The following is a 25,758-nucleotide window of genomic DNA, read 5'->3' as shown; positions in this document are numbered from 1 at the left end:
TGTGCCCGCCCCCGCCGTTGTTATTATGAGGAGTGAACCAAAGGTTCGGGGATGGCGTGCCTACGCTTTGAGCAGGGTGGGACAAAACCTTTCTGTTCTCCACGATCTTTTCAATGCGTTGCCCCGGTTGCAGCCCAAGTCTGGGCTGTACCTATGTTTGCGTTTGCTTGTTAGAGTCGTCCAGTTCCAAACGTGACTCGAAAGTGACGTCGTTTCGAGGTGTTTTGGTGGGGACTCGGGGCTCAAAACTTCTGGTCGCAGCCGACTCAGTGACAATCTTCAGATGTATACACCGTGGTATTCATGCTGGCTGCTACACTATGATGCTCTAGCATAGCATATCAACTTCATTCGCAGTGCACCACTACGAGCTCACACTGACACGCAGGGCGGCCGGAGGACCTTTGTGCTGAGAATGCGTTGCGCCTCGACTACCTAGGTTCCTAGAAGCACAGGAATTTAAGATGCAATTGTCTGTGACGCGAGTTCTCCCTTTTCATGTGATCAGCCCTGTACGAACAGCACTGCCTATCCACCGAAACACACCGGAACGCTGTTTCTAACTTTGAAACCGACCTCGCTGTTGGGGCGGGAGAACAACCAAACACCTTAGACATAGAATTTCTGCCATCAGCGTGCAGCGAGGTGGACTGCTTGCTTTGGAGTGCCTGTGAATTAGAGGCTTCCTTCTTAGCAGGGAAGGGCTACCGAAGCCCTTCACCACACCGACGGTTTTACGAATCCTCAGCCCTCGCCGGTAGAGACGCCTCGAGTCAGATCGGCAGCCTGGACAGAGGGACGCCTTCAAATCAGCTACCGGTTCTGTTGCCGAACATGTTACAGCGACTAACGGCCGAAAATTTCTCCAGATGGCTTCAACCGCTTGTCACAGCGACAGCACAGCGTGCCCTGGCTTGATTCGTTGTGGGGCCAGCACAGAAACAACATGCGGGCGGTTCCTAATGAAAGGGGGAACATCTGTGCTCTAAAGGTAATCTAGCAGAAAAAACGCGCACAAATGTATCAAGCGAAATGAAGCCATGGTCCCAAACTGGAATGCCCGACTCGCTTCCCTCCTTCTTCCTGCATAGAGTGGCAGCGTAAATATCGATTGTAACGCATGCATCTATTCCGCTGTCCACCGCTTTTTCTCTTTCAACCCTTTCCTGCACCGCCTACGTCTCCGTTGTTCTCGTGAAGTATTCGAAACAATTCATTTTTCTCGTGCGTACCGGCAAGGAGTTCCGTACATCCACCTCAGTTCCCTCTCGTGTCACTCTCCTTCCACGAAACGCATGCAGCAGTTGCCGTGACGTAGTGTGACACTCGCTTCACATTTTCGCCATGAAAACACACAAGAAGAGGAGCCTTGCGGCCTCTGCAGGCTATCCGGGGGTGGAGGTTAGGAAGAAGAAAAAGAAAGGACTTCGCCAAGAGGGTCCGGCGGAGCAAGAAGCCAGCCTCGAGCGCGACGATGTCACCACACAGGACTCTGCAGAGGAGGCCCATGAAGACGTTTCTTCGCCGGCAGAAACGCCGGAGGCCTCAGACCGCGCAAGCGCCGCACACGCGCAAGCTGACGAGACAACAAAGAAGCCTGCCGGTAAGCTTTCGTTCGCCTTTTTTCTGTGCAATGGCGGACTTCCAGCCTCAGTACGTACCGAGCTGCGGAGTACAGTGGTTCACAGCGAGGGGCTTTTCAGTAGTGAGCAGGAGACTGACGAGGCGATTTTCAGCTGTTGTGCGCGAGTCTCAATCCAATGGGTGGGGTTTGTTCTCGCGGGATTTCCGCCGTTTTCCGCTCTCGAGGCTCCGGGTCGAAGAGTCACTCGCCTCCCACAATGAAGCACCAGAAGGCACGATTCAATGCTCTCCGTCACACCGAACGCAAGCGAAATTGTTTTTCTCCATGGCGCCAAACCCATTCGCTGCTCTGGATTCCGATCCTGCGTGATAGAAGAGTTTAGGGTTCCTTCGGAGCTTTCCGCCTGCAAGTGAGGCAGATTTCTGCAGAACGCTCTCTTCTGTTACTCTGCATCTTTTCCTGCGTAGCCGCTGACCTGCGCTCCATTTCTGCGTCCCCATGCACATGTGCGGTGTGCGTTTGTCTTGGGATGCCGTCCGCAGGAAAAGACTCCTTTTTCAGCGACGTCACCTTCGCGTCGCTCGATATCTGCGAACCCGTCAAACGGGCACTGGCGGAGATGAAGATGGAGCGCCTCACAGAGATCCAATCGAAAGCCATTCCGCGGCTTCTAGAGGGCCGAGACGTCTTGGGAGCGGCGAAAACAGGTGTGCAGAGGCACGCCAGCTGCGTGGGCACCGGATGTCGGCTTTCAGACGCCAGGGATACGGCCGTGAACATAAGAGAGTCTAGCGGTCGTTCATATTTCAGGGCAGGCGGATGGCGGGTTCGCGGAGCTCGCATCGTGGTGGGGTCAATATGTCGTTCTTCGTTTTTCCTCGTGCTGCCCGCCGCGGGATTTTACGGAGATCTGGGAAGGTGCGACCTGCACGCACTCCAGAATTCTTTTTCCGCCTCTGCTTGGTTCATCCAGCGGCGCATCCTCGCCGCTGCTGTCCAGGTTGCGGCGGCGGTTTCGCCCTGAGCGCACACCTGGTCTCCGATATACAGGTTGTCTTTCGCGCGCTTGCTTCTGGCCGTGCCTCCTACCGTGCCCGCGCAGGACAGATCGAGCGCTGGGGACGTACGTTTCGCGGCGGGCGCTCAGCCTTTTTCCAGGCCGAATTATCCCTTGTGAGGCTCTTTCCTGCGACGTCTCGGTTTCTAAGTGGAGGAGACCTTGTTTACAGCTTGTCGTGTTTCGTCCAGGAGAGCCTCTTCTGCCTGGACTGCGTGGGCGAGGGAGTGCAGGATGTCGCGGGCAAGCGTTTGTTTGACTTCCGGTGCGCGCGTCCGTGGTCAGCTGCGTTGCGTTTGTGTGTCGCTGCGAATGCTCAGGTTCTGGCAAGACACTGGCATTCCTCGTTCCTGCCATCGAGCTGCTGTACCAAGTCAAATTTCTTCCACGCAACGGGACGGGTGTAATTGTCATATCGCCAACCCGCGAGCTGTCTCTGCAGATCTTCGACGTCGCCGCAGAAGTCGCCAAGTTTCTGCCCCAGACGCTTGGCCTCGTCATCGGAGGCGCGAACCGGAAACACGAAGTCGAGAAGCTCCAGAAAGGCGTTAACATCCTTGTCGCCACGCCGGGCAGACTCCTTGACCACCTTCAGAATACGAAGGTACGGCTTCGGCAGACAGAGAACATGTGAGACAGTCAGAGACAGACAGAGAGGAGGAGTGGACAAAGGAGAAAGCTGGAAACGCCTGAGGTGGGCTGCAGGCAGCGATCAGGAGGCGACAGCTGGGGCGGGAAGAGAGAGGGGAGGCTGACCGCGGAGTGGGGAGGGGACCCCGAGCGGCGGAAGGCATGCAGCGCGGCAAAAAGAGGCCAGAAGAAGGGCAGCGCTAGGCGAGGAGGAGGGCGGCTCTGGGCGCGGCCATCTCTCGTTTTCGTTTCCGTGGCGCCTGCGCACACACACGCACACACACACCCACGTCTTTGTCTCTGTTTCGCTGTGCGGACCCCGCCCTGCAGGGCTTCCAGTACTCGAACCTGCTCTCGCTGGTCATCGACGAGGCTGACCGAATTCTCCAGATTGGTTTCGAAGAAGAAATGAACGCGATTCTTCAGATGCTCCCGCAGACGCGTCAAACGTGCCTCTTCTCTGCCACGCAAAGCGCCAAAGTGGCAGACCTCGCGCGACTCTCCCTGAAGAAGCCCGTCTTCGTTGAGGTGAGCAAGCTGAGCGCCGGTGAATCCCCTGTCCAGTAGCTGCTCCCAACTTCAGGCGCCGCCCGTGCGAAGCTCGCTCACTTCTGCCACAGATTTACATCTTTGGATAAAACAGAGGGATTTCGCCTTTGCGTGTGCGGACACTCTTTTCGTTCCGTGAACACGTGCCGGCTCGTACAAAATTCATCTATCTATCTGTGTATATGTCTATCTGTATTCATCTACATATCCATGAATATACATATCTATCTATCTGTCTGTATTTATCTACCTCTATATTTATGTATCTATCGATTTCTTTATTTATCCATCTATGTATTTATCTACCTATCTATTTCTGCGTCTGTCTATCTATTTATCTGTCTGTAGATGTAGACACGTGCAGAAGACATGAGTGTAGATATACGTTCGAGACGATCCACTACGCACCGGATCTCATTGAATATGACGTGAATGGCTACTGAGTTCGTCCATCCGCATCCCCGTGTCATGTTGTCGAAGTCCTCTATCACTAGTCCTTCAAGCAGGAACACGTGTCGGGTGTTCGTACGGCCCGAAAGTTCCTCCTGTCACCTGTTGGTGGCTTTCCAACTGTTTCCCCGTTTTTCTCAGGTGAAGGACTCTGTCGCGACCGTGCGCGGCATTCAGCAAGGCTACGTGGTTTGCCCTGCAGAGGAGCGTTTCCTTCTCCTTTTCACGTTTTTGAAGAAGAATCGCGAAAAGAAGATCATGGTCTTCTTCAGCAGCTGCATGTCTGTGCGCTTCCACGACGAGCTGTTCAACTACATTGATCTCCCGACAACGTGCATCCACGGCAAAAAGAAACAGAACGCGCGCATGTCGACCTATTACGACTTCTGCAACGCGGAGGTACTTCCACGTTCTTTTCGAGGGCAGGGCGTACACATCCCGCCTCTTGCGTAGCCCAGCAGACTCGCCTCGTGTCAGTGTGAGGCCGCCTCACGCGTCGGCGAGCCGAACGTCAAACTCTTCACTGCGCGCATAGGCCATGTTGAAAACGCACGCGACGGAAGCAGGAGGTGGGCTGTCCCTCCTGCTTTGGGCACGCGGCGAGGCATCTTTGATTTTCGTGCACGAGGCGATGGAGGTTGGCTGCGCGTGTCCAACGTGTTTTCGAGTGCTGGCCGTTTCTGGCTTCCCCCGCGCTCCACTGTCCCCTGCTGCCCCCCTGCTGTCTCGCGTTCTCCCGGCAGCTGACGGCTTTCAACTCAGACGAGCCGAGTGGCGATCAGAAGGCTCTCAATTCTCCGCAGCAGACCGGAAACTGGATCGTTTTTGTCTTTTTTCCTGCGCCTGAACCAGGCGGGACAAGTGCCGCCGCGCTGCAGGCTCACGCCACGCGCAGTTGCGTCTGAGCGTCTGTTTTTTCAGAAAGGCATTCTTCTCTGCACCGATGTCGCCGCCCGCGGTCTCGATATCCCGAAGGTGAGTAGCCCCGTCGGGCCTCGCGGCGGCTGAGAAACGGGCGACCACTCTGCGTTCCGGTCCTCGCGTACGTGTGAGCGTAAGCAGTTGCACATGTGTGTAGAGATATTCTGTGACGCGCCTTTCACCGCACTGCCCTCCAGACCCCCACGGCGGAATCGACCTCCTAGGCTTTTTGTGGAGAGGGAGGTGGAACCCCCCCCCCACAGCGTAACTCCCGCGCCAGTGGGTGCCCGGTGAGGCGACTCGGCAGCAGAGGCTGTGCGCGTTTTCGCGTGCGTCTCGGGGTGGAATTGGAGACTCAGCCAGGCGTCGTAATGGCGTGGTGCCTACCCTCACACACGCTGGGTGTTTGTGACGCATATGCGTGCGCGTGTTGGGCGGAAGGGCTAGCCTGAATCCTGTTTGCGCTGCGTTCGCTCTGCTCTGTGCAGGTCGACTGGATTGTTCAGTACGACCCGCCTGATGACCCCAAGGAGTACATCCACCGTGTGGGACGCACAGCGCGTGGCGCGGGGGGAAAAGGAAAGGCTTTGCTTTTTCTGATGGCCGAAGAGATTGGATTTCTGCGCTACCTCAAGCAAGCCGGCGTGCCGCTCAACGAGTACACGTTCCCGTCAAACAAAATTGCCAATGTACAGAGCCAGCTGGAGAGGCTCATCGAGAAAAACTACTATCTCCACAAGGCTTCCCAAGACGCCTATCGGTCGTATCTCCACGTGAGTGCCTGCCTGATCCATAGCTGTTTGGCCTCTCGTGGCGCGTTCCTCCTCGCTACCTGCGGCTTCCTCCATCCTGCCCTGCAGTCAGGCTTGCGAGGGTGTCAGTCCGTCTTCCCTACTGCATGCATACATATATATGCATATTACACGTATATGTACGTATGTGTATATATAGTGTATATACCGTTGCATGCATGTTTGTTTGAACTTGTTCACGGGCGTGCCTGGACGTCGTAACGCATTTGCCGTTCCGTGCTTTCCCTGGAGCGGGTATGGGGGAGTGGATTCGTTTCTGTGCAAAGGCGTCGGTCTGCATTCGTGCTTCTTCTGGTCTGACTCTGCTCTTCAGGCCTACGCATCACACACGCTGAAGGACATCTTCAACGTGCACTCCCTAGACCTTCAGCGCGTAGCCCGGGCCTTTGGGTTTTCAGTTCCGCCCCGCGTGGAGCTGAATCTCAAGGCGAAAAGCCGCAGCAAAGTCGACAAGAAGACTCAAAGGTTTTCTGGAACAGGCCACAAATTCTCCGCTTCGAATCCCTATGGTAAGGGACGCGAGTCAGCAGCGGCGACTCTGTGCCGCCGGCTGCAAGCGAAGCGGAAAGCAGATGTGCTCACTACGAGATGAGGCCCTCGTGAAGGCGGTTTTGACCAAACACAGGGGCTGCGGCGTCGCTGCAACGATTCACACTTTTGCCTATCCACGGTTACGTCTAGTAGGCCCATTTACGCATTCACGCATATATGTGTGCATATTTTGCGTGCACATTGGCTCGCCCCCTTCCTGGGGCGTGCTTTCTAGTGTTTGACGGCGAACGCCTGCGTGAGGACACAGAGCTTCACTTTTGTTCTGTCGCCCCTTTCCGCCTTTCTCGCCAGGCAAAAGAGAGGCTGACGACAAGCGCCAGTTTTCACGGTAGCCGCATGTCAGCGCATTTCAACATCGAGGAAGGCCGCGGCTGGCGCAGAGTCTCAAGAAGCCCCGCCACCCACAGGCGTAAGGATGCGAGTTCAGCGAGAGACGGTTCGGCTGTCGCCTTGCAGACCACATGCGACCGGCCCCCAGAGCGACCCGGCTCGCGGAAACTCCAAACATGGAACTATCTGGAAGTAAAGGAAGACCGCGTACTTGTACATGATACATATGCATGTGCATATGGAGACCCACGCGCTTCTGCATATATATGCATGTATGTGGGCATTGCTGTTTCGGCGGCTTCAAACGTGTATGTTTGTGGGCGACGCGGAAATTGCCGATGCAATCGATCAAGCGACGGGACTTCGGCGGTGTCGCTCGCGTCGAGCGAAAAGCATCCAGCATCTTCGCTCTCCTCGCGGGAGTGTCTCTTGCATGATCATATTTGAGAGGCGTTTTACAAGCGAGAACGTCGGTGTGTGCGCGCCAGCGAAGATTCCATGCAATGGTCCGCGACGCAGCGCACACACAGTAGGAGAAGGGAAAGATCCGTGTCAAGCGCGTAGCCGCTCATTCGCGCATGCATTGAGGGCGGAGGAGACCTGGCTGCTTAGCGGAAAGACGTTTTCTGGAGAAGCGCGGTGTACTGTGGCGAGGCCCCGAAGCTCTGCAGCTCCTGCAGCTTTTTCATCTGCAAACATCACACAAGAACGACATAATGCCTCCGGCAAAGAAGGTCGACTTCGAGCCAGAAGCGTCCAGTTCTTCAAGAGACTTCCGGCGTCGAGGGCACGCCCTCGACGGCACGTCTTTTTGGCCTGCGACGGAAGGCGCTTTTTCAACGGGGGCTAGCGAAAGGAGAGACTGGTGTGGAGCTGTGTGCCCAGAAGGATTGGGTGCCGAGGAGCTGCGCCGGCAGTGTGGGGCGGATGCCCGTTTGGTTTTTTGGCTTTTTCCCCCGTCTTCGTTACCTTGATGGTTTCCAGGTTTTTCTTGTCTTCTTCCTGTTCCTTTTTGAGGCGGATGGCCTCCTCGATGTGCTCGCGTTTCCGCTGAAGCTTTTGCGCCTCGTGCGCCTCGATTTGCTTCCTAAGTTCCTCTGCATGCTGCTGTCGCTTGAGCTGCTCCTGCGCAGCCTTCTTCTTTTCCGCTTCTTCGCTCTCTCTCTGCGCGCGCGCCATGCGATCAAACTCCTCCCGCTCTGCAACTGCCATCTGCGCTAAAGTCTGAACCTTGTCGTAGTGTTGCTTTTTGCGCGCCTCCGCCAACTCCGCATTGATCCTGTCGAGGCGGTCTCGCTCCTGCGCCACCTTTAGCCGCTCGCGTCTGTCGCGCTCGTCCATTGCGCTGCAGCGTCCAGGAGAAGCACACAACGTGTAAAACCGGCCTCTAGCAGTCAGCCGAGGAGTGGAGTCAGAAAATCGCGGCTTGCCACCTCCCCGAAGCCGAAAAAAACTGTCTGCTGAAGCAAATGTAGTTTGGCACGGCTGCCATTTCTTTGCGGTGTTTCCGAGGAAACTAAACACCGGCGTTGAAAAGCGTCTGCGTGTGTTCTTTCGGTCTCGTTGCTTCTCCACTTCTACAGCAAGCAGAGGTTTTATCGGTTCGCGTCTGCGCAGATTTAGTAGAGACGACGGACCGCGCCCATAGTGGAGGGCGGAGGCGAGAATTCGGAGTGAAGGAGTGAATGAGGAAAGTTTGGAAGATACTTTACGGAAGAATGCTTTAACGCGTCAGCTTCGTAGACAGCAGTGTCGCCCTTCTCTTTTGGCCCCTCTCTCAGAGTGTAGGAGATCTGAGAAAAGCCAGATAGCTTTGTAGCTACGAAATGAGAAGAGAACGAGACATTCATCGTTACGTGCCAGGCGGAGCCTCTCACGTTTGTTTCCTATGTCGCAATGTCGGGCCTCAGTCGGTGTAAACGACGCTGTCCGCTGCAAACGCCGCTACCCCCAAGTTAGCCGCTGCCGCAGCCGCTGTGGAGGCTCCATCCTTTAGCGTCAGGCGGCAGTTCAGGCGTCCCCCGCGAAGGAGTCGATCGGCATGGGGCCCGTAGCCAGGTTCGCCTCGAGAGGAACTCGAGGCCGCCAGGGGACCGATCTGAGTGTGGGGGTCAACGCGCAGACTCACCGGCGCGCGCGTAGCGCATCCATTTCAGCTTGTTTGTCCATGGCTTTCTCGTTCTTGGCGTACAGCGCGGCGGTTTCCCGTTCTTTCGCGGCCATCATCTCGCGTCTTCGGTCCTCGAGCTCCTTCTCTCGCTGCGCCTTCTCACGCTGGTACTCCGCAATCGCCAGGTCTTCTTCCATTCGCTTCGCAAGGCGTTCCTCTTTCTCTTGCCACAGACGCAGGAGAAGTGCGTCGACAAGGCCAGTCGAGGCAGGCGATCATTCACTCCCCATGCGGCCGCAGGCGCCCATGAAGAATTCTCGAGATATCACCTTTTCTCTATCGATGTGCCTGTCGCCACGAACACGGATGCACCGTACTTGGTGCACTTTGGTTTTCGCCTCTTTTCTGGGCAGTGGTGAAACAGGGGCAGTGGAAGAGTTCAGGGGCGGCAGGCAGTGACACGGTTCACAGCCCCGCCTCGTTGGCTGAAGTGAATACTCGAGAAAGCTCCATTTTCATCTGTGAAGGTGGTGCTGCGGTACCTTTGGCGGACTTCGCGTTGTGAGCATTTATTTCGTTCATGAGCAAGCGCTTCGTCTCCTCCTTCTGGCGTCTAGTCTGCAGCTCCACCAGCCGGAGCGCCTCCATCTGGTTCACCAGAAGCTGCCGCTCGCGCTCTCTCTCGCCCAGTTCGAGCTCTCTGCGTGCCTGGCCACGCACACTTGGTCGCGGAAAACGCACCTCAGCGGTTCGTCCTTTAGCGCATCTGGATCTCTTCGTGTGCCTAACCGTAGGTCCTGGCGTAGGTTTTACAGTGAGTGCATCTCCACTTATGCGCGTGCGAGGTTCTCTTTCAGAAAAGAGCGGAACGAAGTGCTCGCGCGGTAGAAGGCTGCCGCCCTAAAATGAGGCTGACCACCGAACCCTCTCAGCTAAACTCAGATCTTCCAGTCTCTACTATATGCTTGTCAGCGGCTCTCCCTCTCTCTTCCACCCTTCGCTTTGAGCATTGGGGTTCTGCGGGCCCTCAACCTTGTGCAGCGGCAGATTCCACTCTCCTCTCAGCTAGCAGCAATGCGATGTGATTACCGTTCCGCATCAGCCTCTTCGTCGGGGCTTCAAGTCACGATAAACGCCCACGACTCCGCTTTTTCCGTGCGCGGGTTCCTCTCTGTGTGACGCCACCGACGGTTTTGCTCCAGGGTTCCACCGGATGCTCATACCGCTTACCTCGCGTTCCGCCATTTGGGTGCGAATCATGGCAGCCTGCGCCTTGAGTTTTTGCTGCCGGCGTTGCTCCTTTTCCTCCTCCTGATGCATGCCACGAATGCGATCAAGGTCCATGATGAGGTCAAGCTTTCTCTCCATTGCTTCTTCCTCGGCTTGCCATTGCCTCGAAAAGTGAAGCGGGGCCAGGGACGGACACGGATGATACCGAAAACTGTTCGCTTTTCTCTTTCTGACTCTTTATCGGGGGATAGAACATTTGCGGAAGCACACAACAGAATGCTCTGCTCTCTCATTGGCAACGGGAAGGCGGGGGGGAGGGGGGGTGAAATAAAATGAAGGACACGCCGAACCGCAGTGCACAAGAGGAGTTACAGGGCCCCGTCCGTTGAAGGCAAACAGGGCTGGCGTTCATGTAGAATGCCATGCATAGCGGCCCCTCCAGACGCGGTGCTTCGTTCACCAGAGGACTCACTTTTTCTGCTCAATCTGAGTATCCCGAATGGTATTCACTTTGCTGTGGAGGATCATCTGGTTCATTCTCTTGACCTCATCGCGTTGTTCGTATTTGGCCGCGGTCGCCTTGCTACGGATCGAATCGAGAGTCGGGTCGTCGTTGTTCATTTTCTCTATTTCTTTCTTTCGCCGTTCTGCCTCTTTAGCCAGCATGCGTTGTCTCCTTTCCTGAGCATAGAACAACACGCATGCTGTACTCTGACCTACACACGGAGCGTGCGCTCATGCAAATGCTACAGCTTTGCCTCGCCGACATATCCGCATAGAGGGAACTGACCTCTAAAAATTGACACTCCATTGCCGTGCTTCGGTGCAGTGTGGAAGCAGTTCATGTTTGAACACGGGACCTGACACTCTACACGCTTTGTGAGCTGGCGATGAATTCTCTGAATCCCCAACTATGGATTGTAAGTCATGTTTAATAGTTGACTCCATTGGAGTGCCGGACTGGCGGGGTTGGCGGGAGGGGGGGGGGGAAGGGATCGCGAGTGTGCCAGAATCCATCGAGAGATTATCTTGAAGGAGCGGCAGCGGGCGACCAGACCACACCAGCCGAATGGTAAGCTTACAATCGACACAAACTGGCAACCGTAGCTTGTGTGTGCTCCTTCCGTTTTAGAACGCACAGGTCAGTGTGTTACGTTTACACTTGAGACTCTTTCTGGTACGCGTGCGAACACTGGTGCCCCGAGATGCAAAAATGTGTCTAGACAGCATTGTTAGGCCTGGCTTATACAGGTCAGCAGGCCCAGTGGTCTACCCATGCAGTGCTAGGTTTGGAATGAAGGCGTTGTTGCATTCGCTTGTGGTCCACTTCAACTGAGCTAATTCCACCCATGTGTCCACGACGGAAGTCGCTGCTTTACCTGGGATGCCGCAAAACGCTCCTGAAAACCAGGCTCCTCCTTCATCTTCAAGTGGCCCTTCGGACAAGCCGGCTGGGGGTCGACACTGGCCTGGCAAACGCGGAGCACACTGACACTGAGTTTCTCTTCGCTACGGTTGGCGATGTGCACCCTGCGAAAGACTGACCTCTACCGAGAGATGGAAGCTGGGGGCTACGGCCGATAAATACGTACGCCGCAGCACATCTACGTCCTCTGGTTTTCCTTCGAGTTGAATCGTGAATAGCCAAACCATTTCGAAAGGTCCCTTCCTCTTCTACAGCCGATTTGTCAAAGCGCCTTGCATGTCGCTGTCGTGATTTCTCGTGCACAGACAAACCACCTTTGCAAGGGGGATACGATTGTTTTTTCGAGATGTGTTTTTGATGTATGGATGAGCGCGGAAGCTGGCATGGTTCCTCACCTTCATTTTTTCGAGTTCGTCGTTCGGAAGATAGATAGTGTCGGAGGAGGCCCCGTAACTACGGCTTCTCTTCTCAGCCAGCAGTGCCATAACATTATCTTTCCCAGTGATGAGGACGTCTCGTTTGTGAGTGGTGCCAAACAGTGATTCGTCGACGTGTGACTCGTCGCCGACCTTACGGTACCTGAGTCCCTTCGCCCTGGCTTTCGCGCAAGGCTGACTTGTCATGTATACCTGTATGGGCATGCAACACGAACCGAATGGCCTTGTTTATGTCGGTTGATGCCTCTCGAGAAGCACGAAGTAAATTGTAAGTGTTGAATGTCCACGGTTGGAGTTATCTTTCGCTTCCGACATTGAACCAGCTGCTATTCGTATTAACACAGTGGGTAGACGCGCAGACGCGCGAAGCCTTCTGTGGAAAGGCCATAACATCCTTTCGGAGCCATGACGTTCGTTCCAGTATTTCTGTGTGGGAACGAGATTACTGAAGAAAACACGCTTTTCAGTTATCGTGTTATGTTGAGAAGCTGCTTCTCTGATCACGTGAGTGCTGCCTCAATATTCACGCCCTTCACGCCACCCCCGGCATCCCTTCCTCGTTGCATCCCAGCAAAGATCTAGTTTCCAGTTGCCGCACAAAGTTTGTTGCTCCCATCGAATAGGCAAGAGGTCGACTGGTCGTGGAAAAAAAGTTTTGTCTAGTTTCGCTTTGCCTCGCATTGCAGAAGGGACGGCGAAGCGGCGGCCCGGGTTTTAGCGTCAATTCAGTTCTTCAAAATTCAAGAACTATGGTCTCCTATTCACTCAGTTGGGCGACGAAGTAAGCGGGACGCGTACTTTGTGCACGTGTCCTTGTAGATGGAATTATGCGCTCTTTTACACAATTCTCAGCTACTCAACCAGTCCAATACGCAAGCATATAGCGTGGGATCGAGAGAACCAATGAAGGCAGCTTCATCCCACTCGCGATTCTCACCATGGCGGCAATCCAAATGACTGTGCTGGTTTATGAGGACATCACGCGTATGCGATCTTTTCTTCGAAGTATGCGCCACGACAGTGTTTAGCGACACAATATGAAACCAGTTCTTCGCGCTCCATGGGCCATATGAAGCAAACGCAGAGACCATGCAAAGAGCCCTACGGTTTAACGGGGCTGCATGTTGCTTCGCTGCCGTGCCATTTACCAAGCATTGGCCATTCGACTTCTCGAACTTCGGCACACAAGTCGAAATAGGTTGACACAGAAGAGAGACACATGAAAGAATTGTTGTTTCAGGCAACTCGGGAGGCCCCTAATGCATTCGGTAGAAGACCGAAAGAAGCGAGTTGTTGAGTCAAAGGATGTAGCCCACATGCTCAACTGTGCCCTCTGTTCAAAATAACTCAATTTATTTGGCTCTGCGCTGCGTTTACAAGCGGGTAGAGACAAGAATTTGCTTTCAACTTTGTATTCTCGTTTCTGTACGCATGTCAAACCACGAAGTAGGAAAGGAGTTATCCGTTCGACACTGGGGCATAGTTTGCTGTCTGCGTTGTGAACACAGTCGTCAACTTAGCTGCACACCCTCCATGTGCTCCTCTTGGAAATACAGGCTTCTCCTGTTTTCCGTTCCCCTGCCGACACCGGCTATATGAATGAAGGGGCTGTCCTTTGGGGAGAGACCCGATGAAGTACGCTCTCCCAATAGCATACTAAAACCTACTACTCGTGCGAGCAGGTGAATCATCACATGAAAAGAGATAAAAGAAGTTAGCTGTCACTCCCACCTCACAGTCGTCGATGCCGCGCAGCTCGGGGTAGTCTGAATCGTACATACCATCTCATCTCTCCGAAAACCACAGTCAAACTGTTCAGTTCATTGCGCAGAGAAGCGGATGTTTCGCCGGTCAGCGACGTCTCGCCTAGCCTCCAGCTGCTTCTGACAAAGACTGCCCAACGTTTTCAAACGCTCAGCGTCGTCGGCGGAAACGGGTGGTGATTGCCGCACCGAGTAAAGAGGGAGCTGCCCACGTTTTCACGTTTCGCTCCACTCGGAATCCTGCCCACACATGAGTGACAATGGAGGAGGCACTAAGGAAATGGACCAAGGATCTCCACGAATATGAAGCCGCCAAAAAGTGTGCCGCTGGCACACCGAACGGTCGATGGCCTCCGCACAGGGTGACTTCCGGTAAAACTCCAGAGCTGCACGAGGGGAAAACGCTCTCACCGTAAGAAGAGGGGAAACGCCCCGGAGTGGTTGCGCAACTCGAGGAGAGTATCTTCTCAACCGGAAAACCCCAGAACCGCTGCGTGAGGGGGATAACGGGCACCTCTAAACAGTTTCGTCGTCATTAGCTGCCACTCTACGATGCGCTCCTCTTACAACTTGCTGGTTATTTCATACTCGTAGGAAATCCGTTGTACCCTGCACTTCCGCCACCATTATATGAGCCGCAGGGTTTTGCAGTGCTTTGAATTGTTGCAACCTTCAACCGTGATCTTCGGGATAGAACCGTGGAAAAGGTGGGCCTGCAATGCGGCCATGCGGCAAAAGGAGTATCTTTCTTCCGAGTTAGGAAATGCCTACAGAAGGGCCTTGAACAAACCGGCTGCCTGCGATGCCATGTTTGGCAGCTGACGTCCTCCACAAGCAGCTAGAATACAACCCAATTCTTCAGTTGTATCGGACAACTGAACTGGAGAAACAGGCCACTGAGAGAGAGGCAGTACACCAAAGGAAGCTGTTGGAGCGCGCAAGGCATTTCCACCCGAAGGGAACCCAGTAGGTAAAAGGCAATAGCTCAGTGAAGCACCTGTCCCCTATAAAATGGCATTTCGGCGACTGTGGGCGGCGTTATCTGCCTAGTCGAACGTCATGTCAATGCGACTGGCACCTGTCTGTGTCATCCCACACCCAATCCAAATGCATGGATGCAAAACTTTTCATTGATCATGCAGGTACGACATCATCACCAACATCGGTTCGATCTGCGAGAATAGCGGTCCTCGCGGAAGGTCGAGTATCCCTCGCTCCCGGGGATTCCAGTCTTTGCAACAGCGGACGTATAATATTCTGGCGCCCGGTTGTCCACCAGAAACAGAGGTCAACCGCCGTTCGTCCAGCCAGCTGGCCCGACAGCGCGACTACAACATCTTGTCAAACGTATATCTCCGCGATGATATATCCCGCAAGGAGGTGCTCATACCGGCTCCGTAGAAAGCTAGTTTGCTAGACAATGACCTCCGTTGATTAGCAAGCTTCGTTAGCAAAGCATCAGGCAGGAGGCGGGAGGGTGCCTACCTGGAAGTCGTCTGTGGTAGCTTGCGAATCCCGCCTCCAAGTTTGAGGCTGGATGACAGTTTGTCCTCCAGGTCATCGACTCGAAAACGACTCCGTTCAGGGAATTCAAAGGCAGTAATGCGTTTTTGATGTCAAACTACCTCGGCTCAGCAGTTGCTACTTACATGCTTTGTCGTTCACGTTTCGCCAAGTGTGAGAGCGTTGTCTCCTGAGCCACATGTGGATAATATATATAGTTTCCTGTATGGCTTAGAACACTCCCTCCCCACTGTCTGCAGAAGGAGCAGCTTTCGGATCAGGCGAGGGCAGAAAAGAAACTAGCATCACGGGGGTTTGATCCGTTACTTGGCAAGTATCGCGACCCCGGCGAAGACAAAAAGATGCGCTTGTAAGGCTGCCAGTAAACGTATTGTACCAATGCTAGCGTGTATCACTAATGTACAGAGATACTCTTAAGTATTCCGTATAGACTAACATCAAGAAGGTGACTTCAGAAGTGAACGTCATGATATTCGTACAGCTTTTATACAAATTTTTTACCGCCGCTATCGGAGGTCATCTTCTCTATGGAGGATACCAGCTCACTGCGACCCCCTGATACACACCGGACGCACAATGGATCCGCGGCTGTCGCCGTTTACTGTTGTCTCATCTCAGGCTTGAGAAGTGCAAAACTGACAACATCCAGGCAAGAAAGATCCGTCAAGAACCAAGCTGTTTCCGTCAAAGATTGTCAGAATTCTATAATTTAATTACGCATGAGGTGCGTCACCTATGGAACAGGTCTAACACGCAGCATCTTCATCCGTATCCGTAATTCTGTGAGAAAGACAACCGTAGAAAGTCTGGCAGAGCTCAGGTCTGTTTACTCGCGCAACTAAGGTTCACTCCTCAGCGTTTGTGCCAGCGACACACTACGGAGAAAGTGTCCTGTTCGGGAGATTGCCATGTGAAGCGACTTAACATCAAATCTGTTTTAATCGCCCGCTAGAGGTTCTGCACGCCAAAATGTGCGCGGGAGCTTCTCAGGATGAACGGCGTTCGGGGTGTAGTTGTCACATCCGATAAAGGAGCCCCGAGAACGCAGGCACGTGATAGCTGCAAATGCGCCTGGTCATTCGGCTTCGCACCTCTAACGAACAACAACAGCGACTTGAAGGGCATAAGAGTCGATGTCAGACTCTCTCACAGGGCGGAATCCTGGTGGCAGAAACACATACGTAGAACCAGGTGCCTGAGTGATTGCACGGACCAGGTGCAAGGGAGATGCCGTCGCACGAGAGACCGACGGAAGCAGCGACACGTCTTCACCACAGAGACTGCAGCTGTAGCACAACATTTCCGACCGCGCGTTTTCTCGCGTGTGTGCTGCCTGTCGCATCCGTCGTTTGTTTCCAGGCATACGACGGCGCGAAGCTAAAACATCTGGATGACGCCGAACAGAGACGACTAGCGAGGTACTACCTCAAGCTGTGTGTACCCAATATCAGGCACATCCGTGCCTTTCTTCGCACACCTCGGATTGCATGACCTGCAAAGGTATGCGAAGATCTTCTGGCTGCAAGGAAACAGATTCCCTGTGCTTGGCCTTGTTGGAATGGTTCAGACACGCACTTCGTCATGTAGTGGAAGCGGGTGCGAGAGAAAAAGATGCCAAACTGAGTGGCGGCCTAGAGGCGCCGTTTTCTAAAGTTTACTCTATCAGGCGATTCGCGTCAGGAGCGTCGTAAGTGGATGCAACAAGCAGCTTTCACAGTCGGAAAGGCTCTTCACGACAAGGAAGGATACCACGGCTTGATCAGCCCGGCGAACACTTCCTGAAAGTGTCCCCGAAATGTCGTCATCCTGCAGGGCTTACAACATCGTCACAAATGAACAACTTCCGGTGAGTTTCATGAGTGGTTTGGAGATCAGCTCTGGGACGCAAAACCCCACCTGAAGTGCGCCAGCCACCCATGCCTTCAAGGAACTTGTTTCACTCCGTTTTCAGAAAGCTTCTGCAAAGTGACCTTGCTACTGGCTTGCTTCGCCATACTCAGAGAGCCACCATGTGAAGTATCGAGGGCTATGAAGGAGGTGGTGGACGATCTTGAAGGAGATGCCCCGATTTCGCTCACTGCCCGTTCCTGTTTCACAGCGCGTGAAACATGCGACAGCTCCAGCGGGGCCGGTGATCCGCTAGAGGGCGAGCGGGGAACCTTGCCTTGACACAAACACTTCGGTCAAAGGACGAAGAAAGAGGAGTTCCTCATATATCGGAGTATGGCATGGCATGCAAACCGACGCTTAGGAGAGAAAAATGACAATGGCAGAAACATGGGAGTTTTAACTCTGTTCTATCAACCCCGAACCCACCCCCAATGAGGCCAGGTGGCGCAAAACATATTTTTGTCTTTCTGGTTTTCTGCTCGGCGCTAGTTGCGTAGTGCAGTCCCACAGTAGTAACCCGCACTGAGCAAGTCGGACCGGTGCCTCGCTATTTTTTTAGCTTAGCTGCCACTGCCAGTCGCGCGCATCACGTCGACCCCGTCACTTTTTCCGCTATGCAAGCCCGGACTTGGCTATCGTTGTACGTGCCACGCAAGCTTAGAGGGGATCACACGCCTTGATGGCTATGATGACTCTTGGACCGCACAAGCGGTGGACATCTTCTGCTCGAATAGCTTCCACCCGCGCGTTACCGGGAATGTATAACAGCGGGTTCACTGCAGGTCTACTGCGCAAATGGAGGGCACCCTTCGGAATACACCATCCCGTGGAATGCCGTTTTAACAGCTCAGAATGCTACTTCGAACGGTCCGTCCTCTGGTGCCGTCCTGAGCGATTGACGCCGTGGTGTACCCCCAGGAATGGTCAAATGGGTAGACACTGTATGTTCATGCCGAGGTCACCGTAGAATATTGTACAGCGACTCTCAGAGAAATGAGGTCTTTTTGTACGTTGCAGTGTATGGTGTCGGCCTGACGATTGGGCGCCTACCATGCCTTCGTGCCACATAGTCTAACACAATGCTGGCTTCCTTTCGGCTTCGCGGCTGGGACGCTGTTTATCCCGTTCCATCTGCGATGGCGCAACCGACTATTCTTTCACCCGGTCTGCTAGAAGTCAAGCCCACTCGCAGACAGTCCTGTCATTTTCACTCTGGCGGAGGGTCAACTTTGACAGGTGCCGTCGTGTGGCACACAACACCCGAAAGCATTTTCCGGCAGAAAGAGCATAAAAGTGCTATGGAGCCCCAGCACACTGTTGCTGCAGCTTGAACCCGAGGAATGGAAGTGGCATGAGAACCCTAACCCTGCGAGCTGTACACCTGTGTTTTCATCCAGAGCAAGGTCGTCACCCTGTCGGATCGGGTTCTGCTCTTGAGGACCCCTTTGCCGAAGTGAAGAACCACCATTATGCCGTTTCGTGGCAGAGGAAGGAAGACAAGGCGAATTCTAGAGATTCTTCCTTGCCAGCCGGTTTAGCGGTTGCGGTCTTCTGGGGGCCATATGTGTCCAGAGAGGAACTCTCAGATCGTATCAGGGACCGCAGCAAAACGTACGAACGCTCATCAACGTTTTGGTGGGCGTGTTTTTTGTTTTTGGGGACCGTTCAAGTGCGGTTTGAGTTGGCTGCCCCTTGAGTGCATGCACGAATTCGTTGGAGACGTGGCCCCGCCCTGAGCCAGTCCAGAGTAGTCGGCGCGCGCATTGGCTGCCAGAAGTCTGCGGGTAGCTGTCTCGTGAGTCTGGATAGTAACATATCTTCTACTCTATGGGAACTCTCTGACCCAAAGGCGCCAGGGGGATTTTTCACTAATCAAGAAGTGACGAAGCCCTTCGCCTCCTCTGAGCAAGGAATGTGGCTGGAGAATGCCGTCCGGCAACAGAAACCCGTTTTGTTAGCCCCACTACGGGCAATCGCATACCGTAATGATGCTTCAAGCATGAAAATATGCAATGTTTGACTTCCATTCGCAGTAGTGTTTTAAGAATACAGGCTCAAACCCGCATCAGCAACACGGAAATCAGCTCACGAGCGGGGCTGCTTGGATCGGTGAAGAACCCATCGAAACTTAAGATAGAGTAGTTCTGGCTGCGCTTTCCTTTTGTTCGTGAGGTTCGCTTAACGTGGATTAGAGCTCTTGTTTCCAGAGGACGGCATTGCGTCCTCGCTCCGCTCCATATCTTACAGCGAGTTGCTGTAAACGGCCGCTCTGTTGGTCGGTCGTAGTGATGTATAATGCAGAATACAAAGCTCGTCCGATATTATTTTATGTTGTTTGAAAAGCAGCACTGAGCAGTTGAGCCAGGTGTCTACGACATCCGTGTGAGAAGCGGCATGTAGCTAGGTTCATTCATCGTATCGCGGTCGGCTCAGAAAACGTGGTATCATACGCAATGGTCTTCTTTGTAACGTTGTTTTCATGCAGAGCAATTCCGCCCCCACTGGGTTGCCCACCTATGCAGCATTCATTCGTTCTCGTATTGGCTGTATAATCGGGGCCGACATTACCACTGATCACTCGTGTGGTCATTCGCCGGTGCGGCATTGGCCTATCTAGCGGGGGAGGGGCACCCCGATGGCCTGTGAACATTCTCTCCGTAGTAGATTTGCGAGGGGGGTTTCCTCAGTGTGTGCTTGTCAGTGACATTTTTGATGTCGCATAGTACATCCGTTGTAAGTGACGCCAAATTGAAATGAAATTTTCTCGGGCCCACCAAAGTCGGTTCTTGATTTTTTCGCGTAGTAGCCTCTCATTCCCCGTTTCAGCTGCTTTCGCGATTGCCAGCACTGCAGAACAATGTCGGCTGTACGACGGCTCTGCTTTCCGTACTGAGCAAGGCGCCTTAAGCCCCGGTGTTCGCGAGACAAAGGACTGAAGCGGGGTTTCCAATAAGTTCCAGCTCCCGGTAGCCAACAAGTGCAGAATCGTCTGTTTATGCTCACTAGACGAATCATGATTGTGGCCACTCTTGACTTTCACCATTTCTGTTGCCTCGGCAATGCTTCCAAACTCACTGTCTATAGTTGTCGTGAAATCAGGTTCATTTTGTGAATAACATGTTTGGCTTGGTAATCATACACCTGGAGAGATGCTCGTGTATGTGAAGCCCGTTCCCGCGAGACAGGAAGATGAGACCCTCCACACCGTGCGTTGACTGAAGGCTTGACTTGAACTGTTCACGCTGCCGCACTCTGCCTTGGTGCGATTTTATGTTCTTGACATTTCATTTACTGTCGATTACCTGTACTAGAGTTCCGCGTTCGTGCTTCACGTCAAAAAAACAGGCGCATACCAAAAGAGAGCACTAATGGGATTATTCTTCCTCCCGCTGTCTAGTATATCCCTGTTACTTAGCCAACCTGCTTAGGCAGGGCTTCGTGGCTTACTTGACATTTTTTGGCATTCGGAGTCATTGTCCGCACAACTGCGAATCCGCCGTTTCCGGGGAGTTGCTGAGCTCTCGACTAGCCTCCCGCTGAGCAGCCACCTTAGCTCCGCAGCAAAAGCTATTTAGTCGTTTGTCCCCGACCTCCTGCTTCGATATGTCCGCTTCGAGTTTCCTTGCTGCCACACCAGGGCGGCTGGATTCAACTTCTTGCGAAGGGAAGCGTCAGGGGACTCATGGCATGCCATTCAAAGAGGAAGGCGAGGGGGGGCCCTCGAATGAATCTCCTGCTGGCTCAGAAGTCGTCGAAGTATGCCAACCCCCTTCCGCCTGCAGTACAGACACACAGGACAGAAAAGAGGTTGCATTATGCTCAGCCGACGGCCTGACAGGAGTAGGTTTGTTGACCGTAGGCTCCGTTTCTGCGCAGGCAAATTCGGACACTGCTTCATGCAATTGCTCCACCCCGAGATCAGGATGCAAGGAGGGGCTCGGGTGGATTTTGCCGACTTTACTATCCAAAATGTCATCACCGTGCAACGCGAAGGCAACAGGCGGACAAGAAGTAACAAATGAAAGCAATGCGCGAGCATCCGGAGCTCTAGCTACGATCACGATTCCGTCTTCAGAAGCTTTCGGTGGACACGAGTCCCTCAATGCAGGTTCGGGGAGTCCTTGCAAAAACCTGCGTATCATGGTGCTGGAGCTAGAGTCGCGGGAGCCGCCGGCCCTAGGGGGACGAGGATCCGATGCAGTTCACAATAAAGCGTTTCGGTCGACCAATCTCTGTACGGTCGATGGATGGCGAGGTGATTCCACTGGACCAACTGAGAGCTTGATTGTCACCTCTCACGATGAAACAGCACGGGACGAAAGCGCGACGGCGGGTAAACGCCCTACAAACTCTCCACCGTAAGGCGTGTGCAGACTTGTTCTGAGGTCTGGGGTTGATGTGCAGATATGACGACTCCAGCTCGCAAATGCCGTAATCAGTAGCTTGCTGCTGTGGAAGTGCGACGAGCTCCTCTATTCCGCGTGTGAGTAAAAACCCCACGGGCGGACGCAGTTGTTTCCATACGTCAAGCTGCCGATACCGTCCTGTTCCATAACTAGATGTCCTACTGCCTGCACCCGAATTCCTGACCTTTAGATGCGTTTCTCCGAGCCACTCTTGCTTTTTCTTAAAGATGCTGGAGAGGAGACTAAATTCACTGATCTCAAATAACTATATTGTGACAGGGGACTTCAACCTATTCGATTGCTCTGCAGATTTTCCTATGCGGTTTCCTGCGTCCAGGAAAGCAAGTGATTGCTGGAAGATGAAAGCCCTAAGTCTTCGCGGGGGTATTGTCGCCGGGAAACTGCGAAGTGGATATGGGTATACGGATCAGCCTTCATGCAATCTTCCTTCATGTGAGCCACGGGAGGCCATGGCATCTTCCGTGCCGGTCACGACAGCCGCGATCTCTACACGGAGCATCCATGTGATTGAGACTCCATCATCGTGTCCTCAACCTCATCTGTCGCTGACCGACCCACCGCCTCTTCAACAGGAGAAATGTGAACAATATGCTTGCGCGGATAAAAATGAAATAAATGCTCACGATGCGCATCCAGCAGGAATCGGGCAGACCTCTCGGAAAGCTGCAACCGATGTCGGCAAGTGTGAAGTTGCGCTGGACGGTACTGCGGCGGAGGAGCGCGAATGGATTTCCTTGGAGGAGCTAAAAGCTCTGTTGAGGGGAAGGCTAACTGAGTCTGTCACTAAAGCTGAGGTGTCTCCGACGGCAGCAGGTGGTGAGACCTGCGGGACTGCACAGGCTCACATTCCCATCAAGACAGCGGACCAGCCACCGGAAGGCGAGAGCCGGAGCACTGGAGTGTGCGGAGGCGCCGATGCTCAAGGAGCTGAAATATGCAATGCTGCACAGATCCTCCAAGATATCCTGAAGACGCGGCGAGTAGCGGCGGAGGATATGGAACCTTACAAGGAAAAACTTCCATCTCTAGGAGCACTGCTGCATGACGAAGGCATGTGTAAACCTTGCGTGAGTTGCTCCTACGAAAGTGGGCGATAGCGTCGGAACAACGCGTAGTTGACGGCAGAATGGTTCTGTGCACAACAGGTGGCAGCTAGAAAGAATGTGCCTTGCTGGACCCTCCTGTCAATACCACAAGAAAGACTAGTGACGCAATTTTCACAGACGTCCATACTGCACCATGGTTTCTAGCTCGAAGCGGCAGTCTCATTTCCCCCCGCCCTATAGTTACGTGTATGTTTTTCAGATTACATTGCTGATGTGACGGTTTCAGCATTCTTTCCTACTGTAGGGTAGCAGTTAGAAACCAGCAGCTCGCCGAGTGTATTCACTGGTATAGTGTTGACGATCAAGCTCGGTTCGAGAAACTCGATAGGTTTGCACATCGAGGTGCGGCGAAGCTTCACAAACATAGCAGGATTGTCGATCGCGGACTGAGCCTAAAATGTTACATGTTTGTCATCCGGGCGCATGTGTGCCTGCAGTCGTGGGCCTGGGTCTGAGAGCTTGATTGGGGGTGTAGTCCATATCTGCCAGCTCAACCAGTCTAGCACTTGAAGACGGAGGCTTTCAGTCTCATCTTGCATCCTTCACCCTGGGGTTTTTGATGCTACGAGGTTTTCCAATAGGGCAGTCAGCTTTCACTTGCATCATGATGCGATGAGACGGTGGTGAGCCCACGCCACACCACGTCACGGATACTTGAACTTTACCTTCGTAACGCAGACGCGCCCTTGATCGACCCGTGCCGCGTCCTTCAATGGCAAATTAGAAGCGAGTGACTCAACGTTGTATACGCCATCATGGGAAGACAAACCGAGTACGCCGCCAAGGGCACCCACCACTACATATCTTTTAGAGGCGGGCCCCGCCGTTAGTGCACGAAAAGGTGAATAGAAATTTAAACTCGACCCGATGTAGGAGGTCACCCCAGCCCTAATATGGATGTTGTAAGAGCCATGTCTCAGCCCCGAAGTTCACGGCATGGTTCGTTCCCTGTGATGTATGCACGTGTATCCCTTCAGGTTTTCGCAAATAAAGCAAACAAGCAGTGCCTGAATGGCATCGCGTGTCTGTTCTGCCACCATTTTCACAAAGAGAAAAGAAAGCGAGCCCGCAAGGCGGTTCCACAGCAGAAACAGCAATCGTCGACGTGTCTTCTTACCTGCCCTCCCTTTTCGAACTCTGAACTTCATTGCTCGCGTCCTCTACTGCATCAGGTGGCTTCCGATTCAAGCCGTGCAACCTGCCAGCACTCCGCTGGGAGCCAGCCATGCCCTCTCGTGCCTGGCGTGTCGCTCTCTCTCTATAGTCGTGCAGGCGACGCCGTTCCCACAAGGCCAAAAAAGGGGGTCCTCCCTGCGCTTCTTCCAGAAAGTGCAAGAGCCATTCACTTTAGCTCTCTAAGCCACGCATCCAGCCAGCTCCCCGCACGTCCCCCACCACCGCCCCCACCGTCTGGCGTGAATACAGCCATTTTGTCTAGCAGAATCGGACTGGATGTGTTGAAGGGTGCACGGAAGCCCAGGGCGGAGCAATGCCCCACACTTCTTACTGGAACCAGCAGCCATCAGTTGCTGCGGTCTCCCTCCGCAGGCCGATTCCCGATAGGCGCCGGAAGCCCAGCGTCGCCACACCTGCCGGGTGCGACGGGCGATTGCCTACGAAAGACCAGCTATTTTGCAGAACGTCGCGCCAAAGAGGCAGCATGTTTCTTGGGAGCTACGGCAGCCTCGCGCAACAACTTCAGTAAACCCCCCCGTGCTCATGTGTCCGCACGGAAGCAGCTCGGCAACTACACGGTCACGGTCAAGCCTCTGACCCCGGACCACTCCTCTGGTCGCTGTTCGATAGAAGGTATTCAGGCTGGCGAGTATACTGGGACGTCCTGCCACAACACCGGAGCAGCGAGGGCTTCTTCCCTGGAACAGAGATTCGCTAGTCCGGTCAAGCGGGAGCTACATAATCCTACTGAGCTGCTAATGAAGCTAGCCGCCGTTGGGGCCTGCCCCACTGGCGACGCCGTGAGTCAAGCATTCCAGCCAGCAGCTCCGGATCCAACTGGCCAGCTAAACCGACCAACACACCCGCCTTCCGCAGGGTACCTCCGATCCGGAGACCGCAAGAAACAGCATTCGCTAGGCACCTGTGAGGGAGGTGTCGCAAACGACCGCCAGTGGGATGTAGAGACGGAGATGCGCGTCATTTCGTGGCTTCGACAGCAGTGTGGTTTAGACTTGAGGGCGCGAGCAACTCTGGACTGTGGACATTTTTGCCAGGCAGTTGATGCGGAGGGGGCGAGCTGCGCTTCCGCTAACCCCGGGGATGAAACCCTCGAAGTGGGGGGAGAAAGCAAGCTCGTTGGTGAAGCTTCTTGCATGACACAGATTAACGCAGGCCGAGTTAAAGACTATACTCTCAGGATGGAAGATAATGAAGGAGCGAGGCCCTGGATATCAACTGGCGTTTCGAGTGTGGTACCGGGTCACGAGACAGCGGGGGATCATGCCACAAGAATCGCCCTGGAACGACTGAATCGAGACGAACTGGTGCACCTAATGAACCTGATTACATGCACATTAGACAGCCAAAATCAGCAAACTTTCGCAAGACCCATGATGGACGTTCAACCGGGTAGCACCCATGTAGATTCTCACCCCGAGCGTTGTGTTGATGAGAGGCGGGTGCAAGACGCGTCTTGTGCCGAGAAACGAGGAAACGGTGAGAGCGAATCCACCATTTCCTCTCCCCGTGAGGGCCTTGTATTGTACTGAGCTTATCACTCGGAAGAATGACATGATTAGAGGCTGCCGAGCGAAGCACGTAGGAAACGGCAAAGGCGAACCACTTAGTGACATGCTTTGCGGCGGCCCTCTCCAAAGTAATAGAGTTGTATATCGTCTTCATCCGTGTTCAGAAAAAAGAGGAGAGGAAACATCGGAGACAGAATCTTCGAGGTATTTGGCTAGAAAGTCAAGCGACGGAGAAACCGAGCCCATGGTGGTTG

General features: G+C 53.9%; 3 protein-coding genes across 3 annotated transcripts; 2 read left to right on the top strand and 1 right to left on the bottom strand.

Annotated features, from left to right (window-relative positions):
* Positions 1-1,344: 1,344 nt before the first annotated feature.
* BESB_074000 (DEAD/DEAH box ATP-dependent RNA helicase) lies at positions 1,345-6,888 on the top strand (the record flags this gene model as incomplete). The annotated part of the gene is made up of 9 exons (XM_029365773.1): positions 1,345-1,603; positions 2,128-2,292; positions 2,963-3,246; positions 3,603-3,800; positions 4,413-4,670; positions 5,193-5,246; positions 5,681-5,965; positions 6,318-6,513; positions 6,848-6,888. 9 exons carry the CDS (start codon positions 1,345-1,347, stop codon positions 6,886-6,888), a joined length of 1,740 nt encoding a protein of 579 aa, XP_029218257.1.
* Positions 6,889-7,732: 844 nt separating this feature from the next.
* On the bottom strand, positions 7,733-12,293 carry BESB_073990 (uncharacterized protein; the record flags this gene model as incomplete). Its single annotated transcript, XM_029365772.1, has 6 exons — positions 7,733-8,231; positions 9,015-9,219; positions 9,539-9,704; positions 10,227-10,389; positions 10,699-10,907; positions 12,048-12,293. The coding sequence occupies 6 exons, from the start codon at positions 12,291-12,293 to the stop codon at positions 7,733-7,735; spliced, it is 1,488 nt and encodes a 495-aa protein (XP_029218256.1).
* Positions 12,294-21,235: 8,942 nt separating this feature from the next.
* On the top strand, positions 21,236-25,525 carry BESB_073980 (uncharacterized protein; the record flags this gene model as incomplete). Its single annotated transcript, XM_029365771.1, has 4 exons — positions 21,236-21,624; positions 22,010-22,779; positions 22,999-23,039; positions 23,972-25,525. The coding sequence occupies 4 exons, from the start codon at positions 21,236-21,238 to the stop codon at positions 25,523-25,525; spliced, it is 2,754 nt and encodes a 917-aa protein (XP_029218255.1).
* Positions 25,526-25,758: the final 233 nt, after the last annotated feature.

This window comes from Besnoitia besnoiti (genome assembly GCF_002563875.1).
Source record: "Besnoitia besnoiti strain Bb-Ger1 chromosome Unknown contig00007, whole genome shotgun sequence".
Lineage (NCBI taxonomy): Eukaryota > Apicomplexa > Conoidasida > Eucoccidiorida > Sarcocystidae > Besnoitia > Besnoitia besnoiti.
The sequence above is the reverse complement of the archived record's forward strand: the minus strand, read 5'-3'. Positions and strand labels throughout refer to the sequence as shown.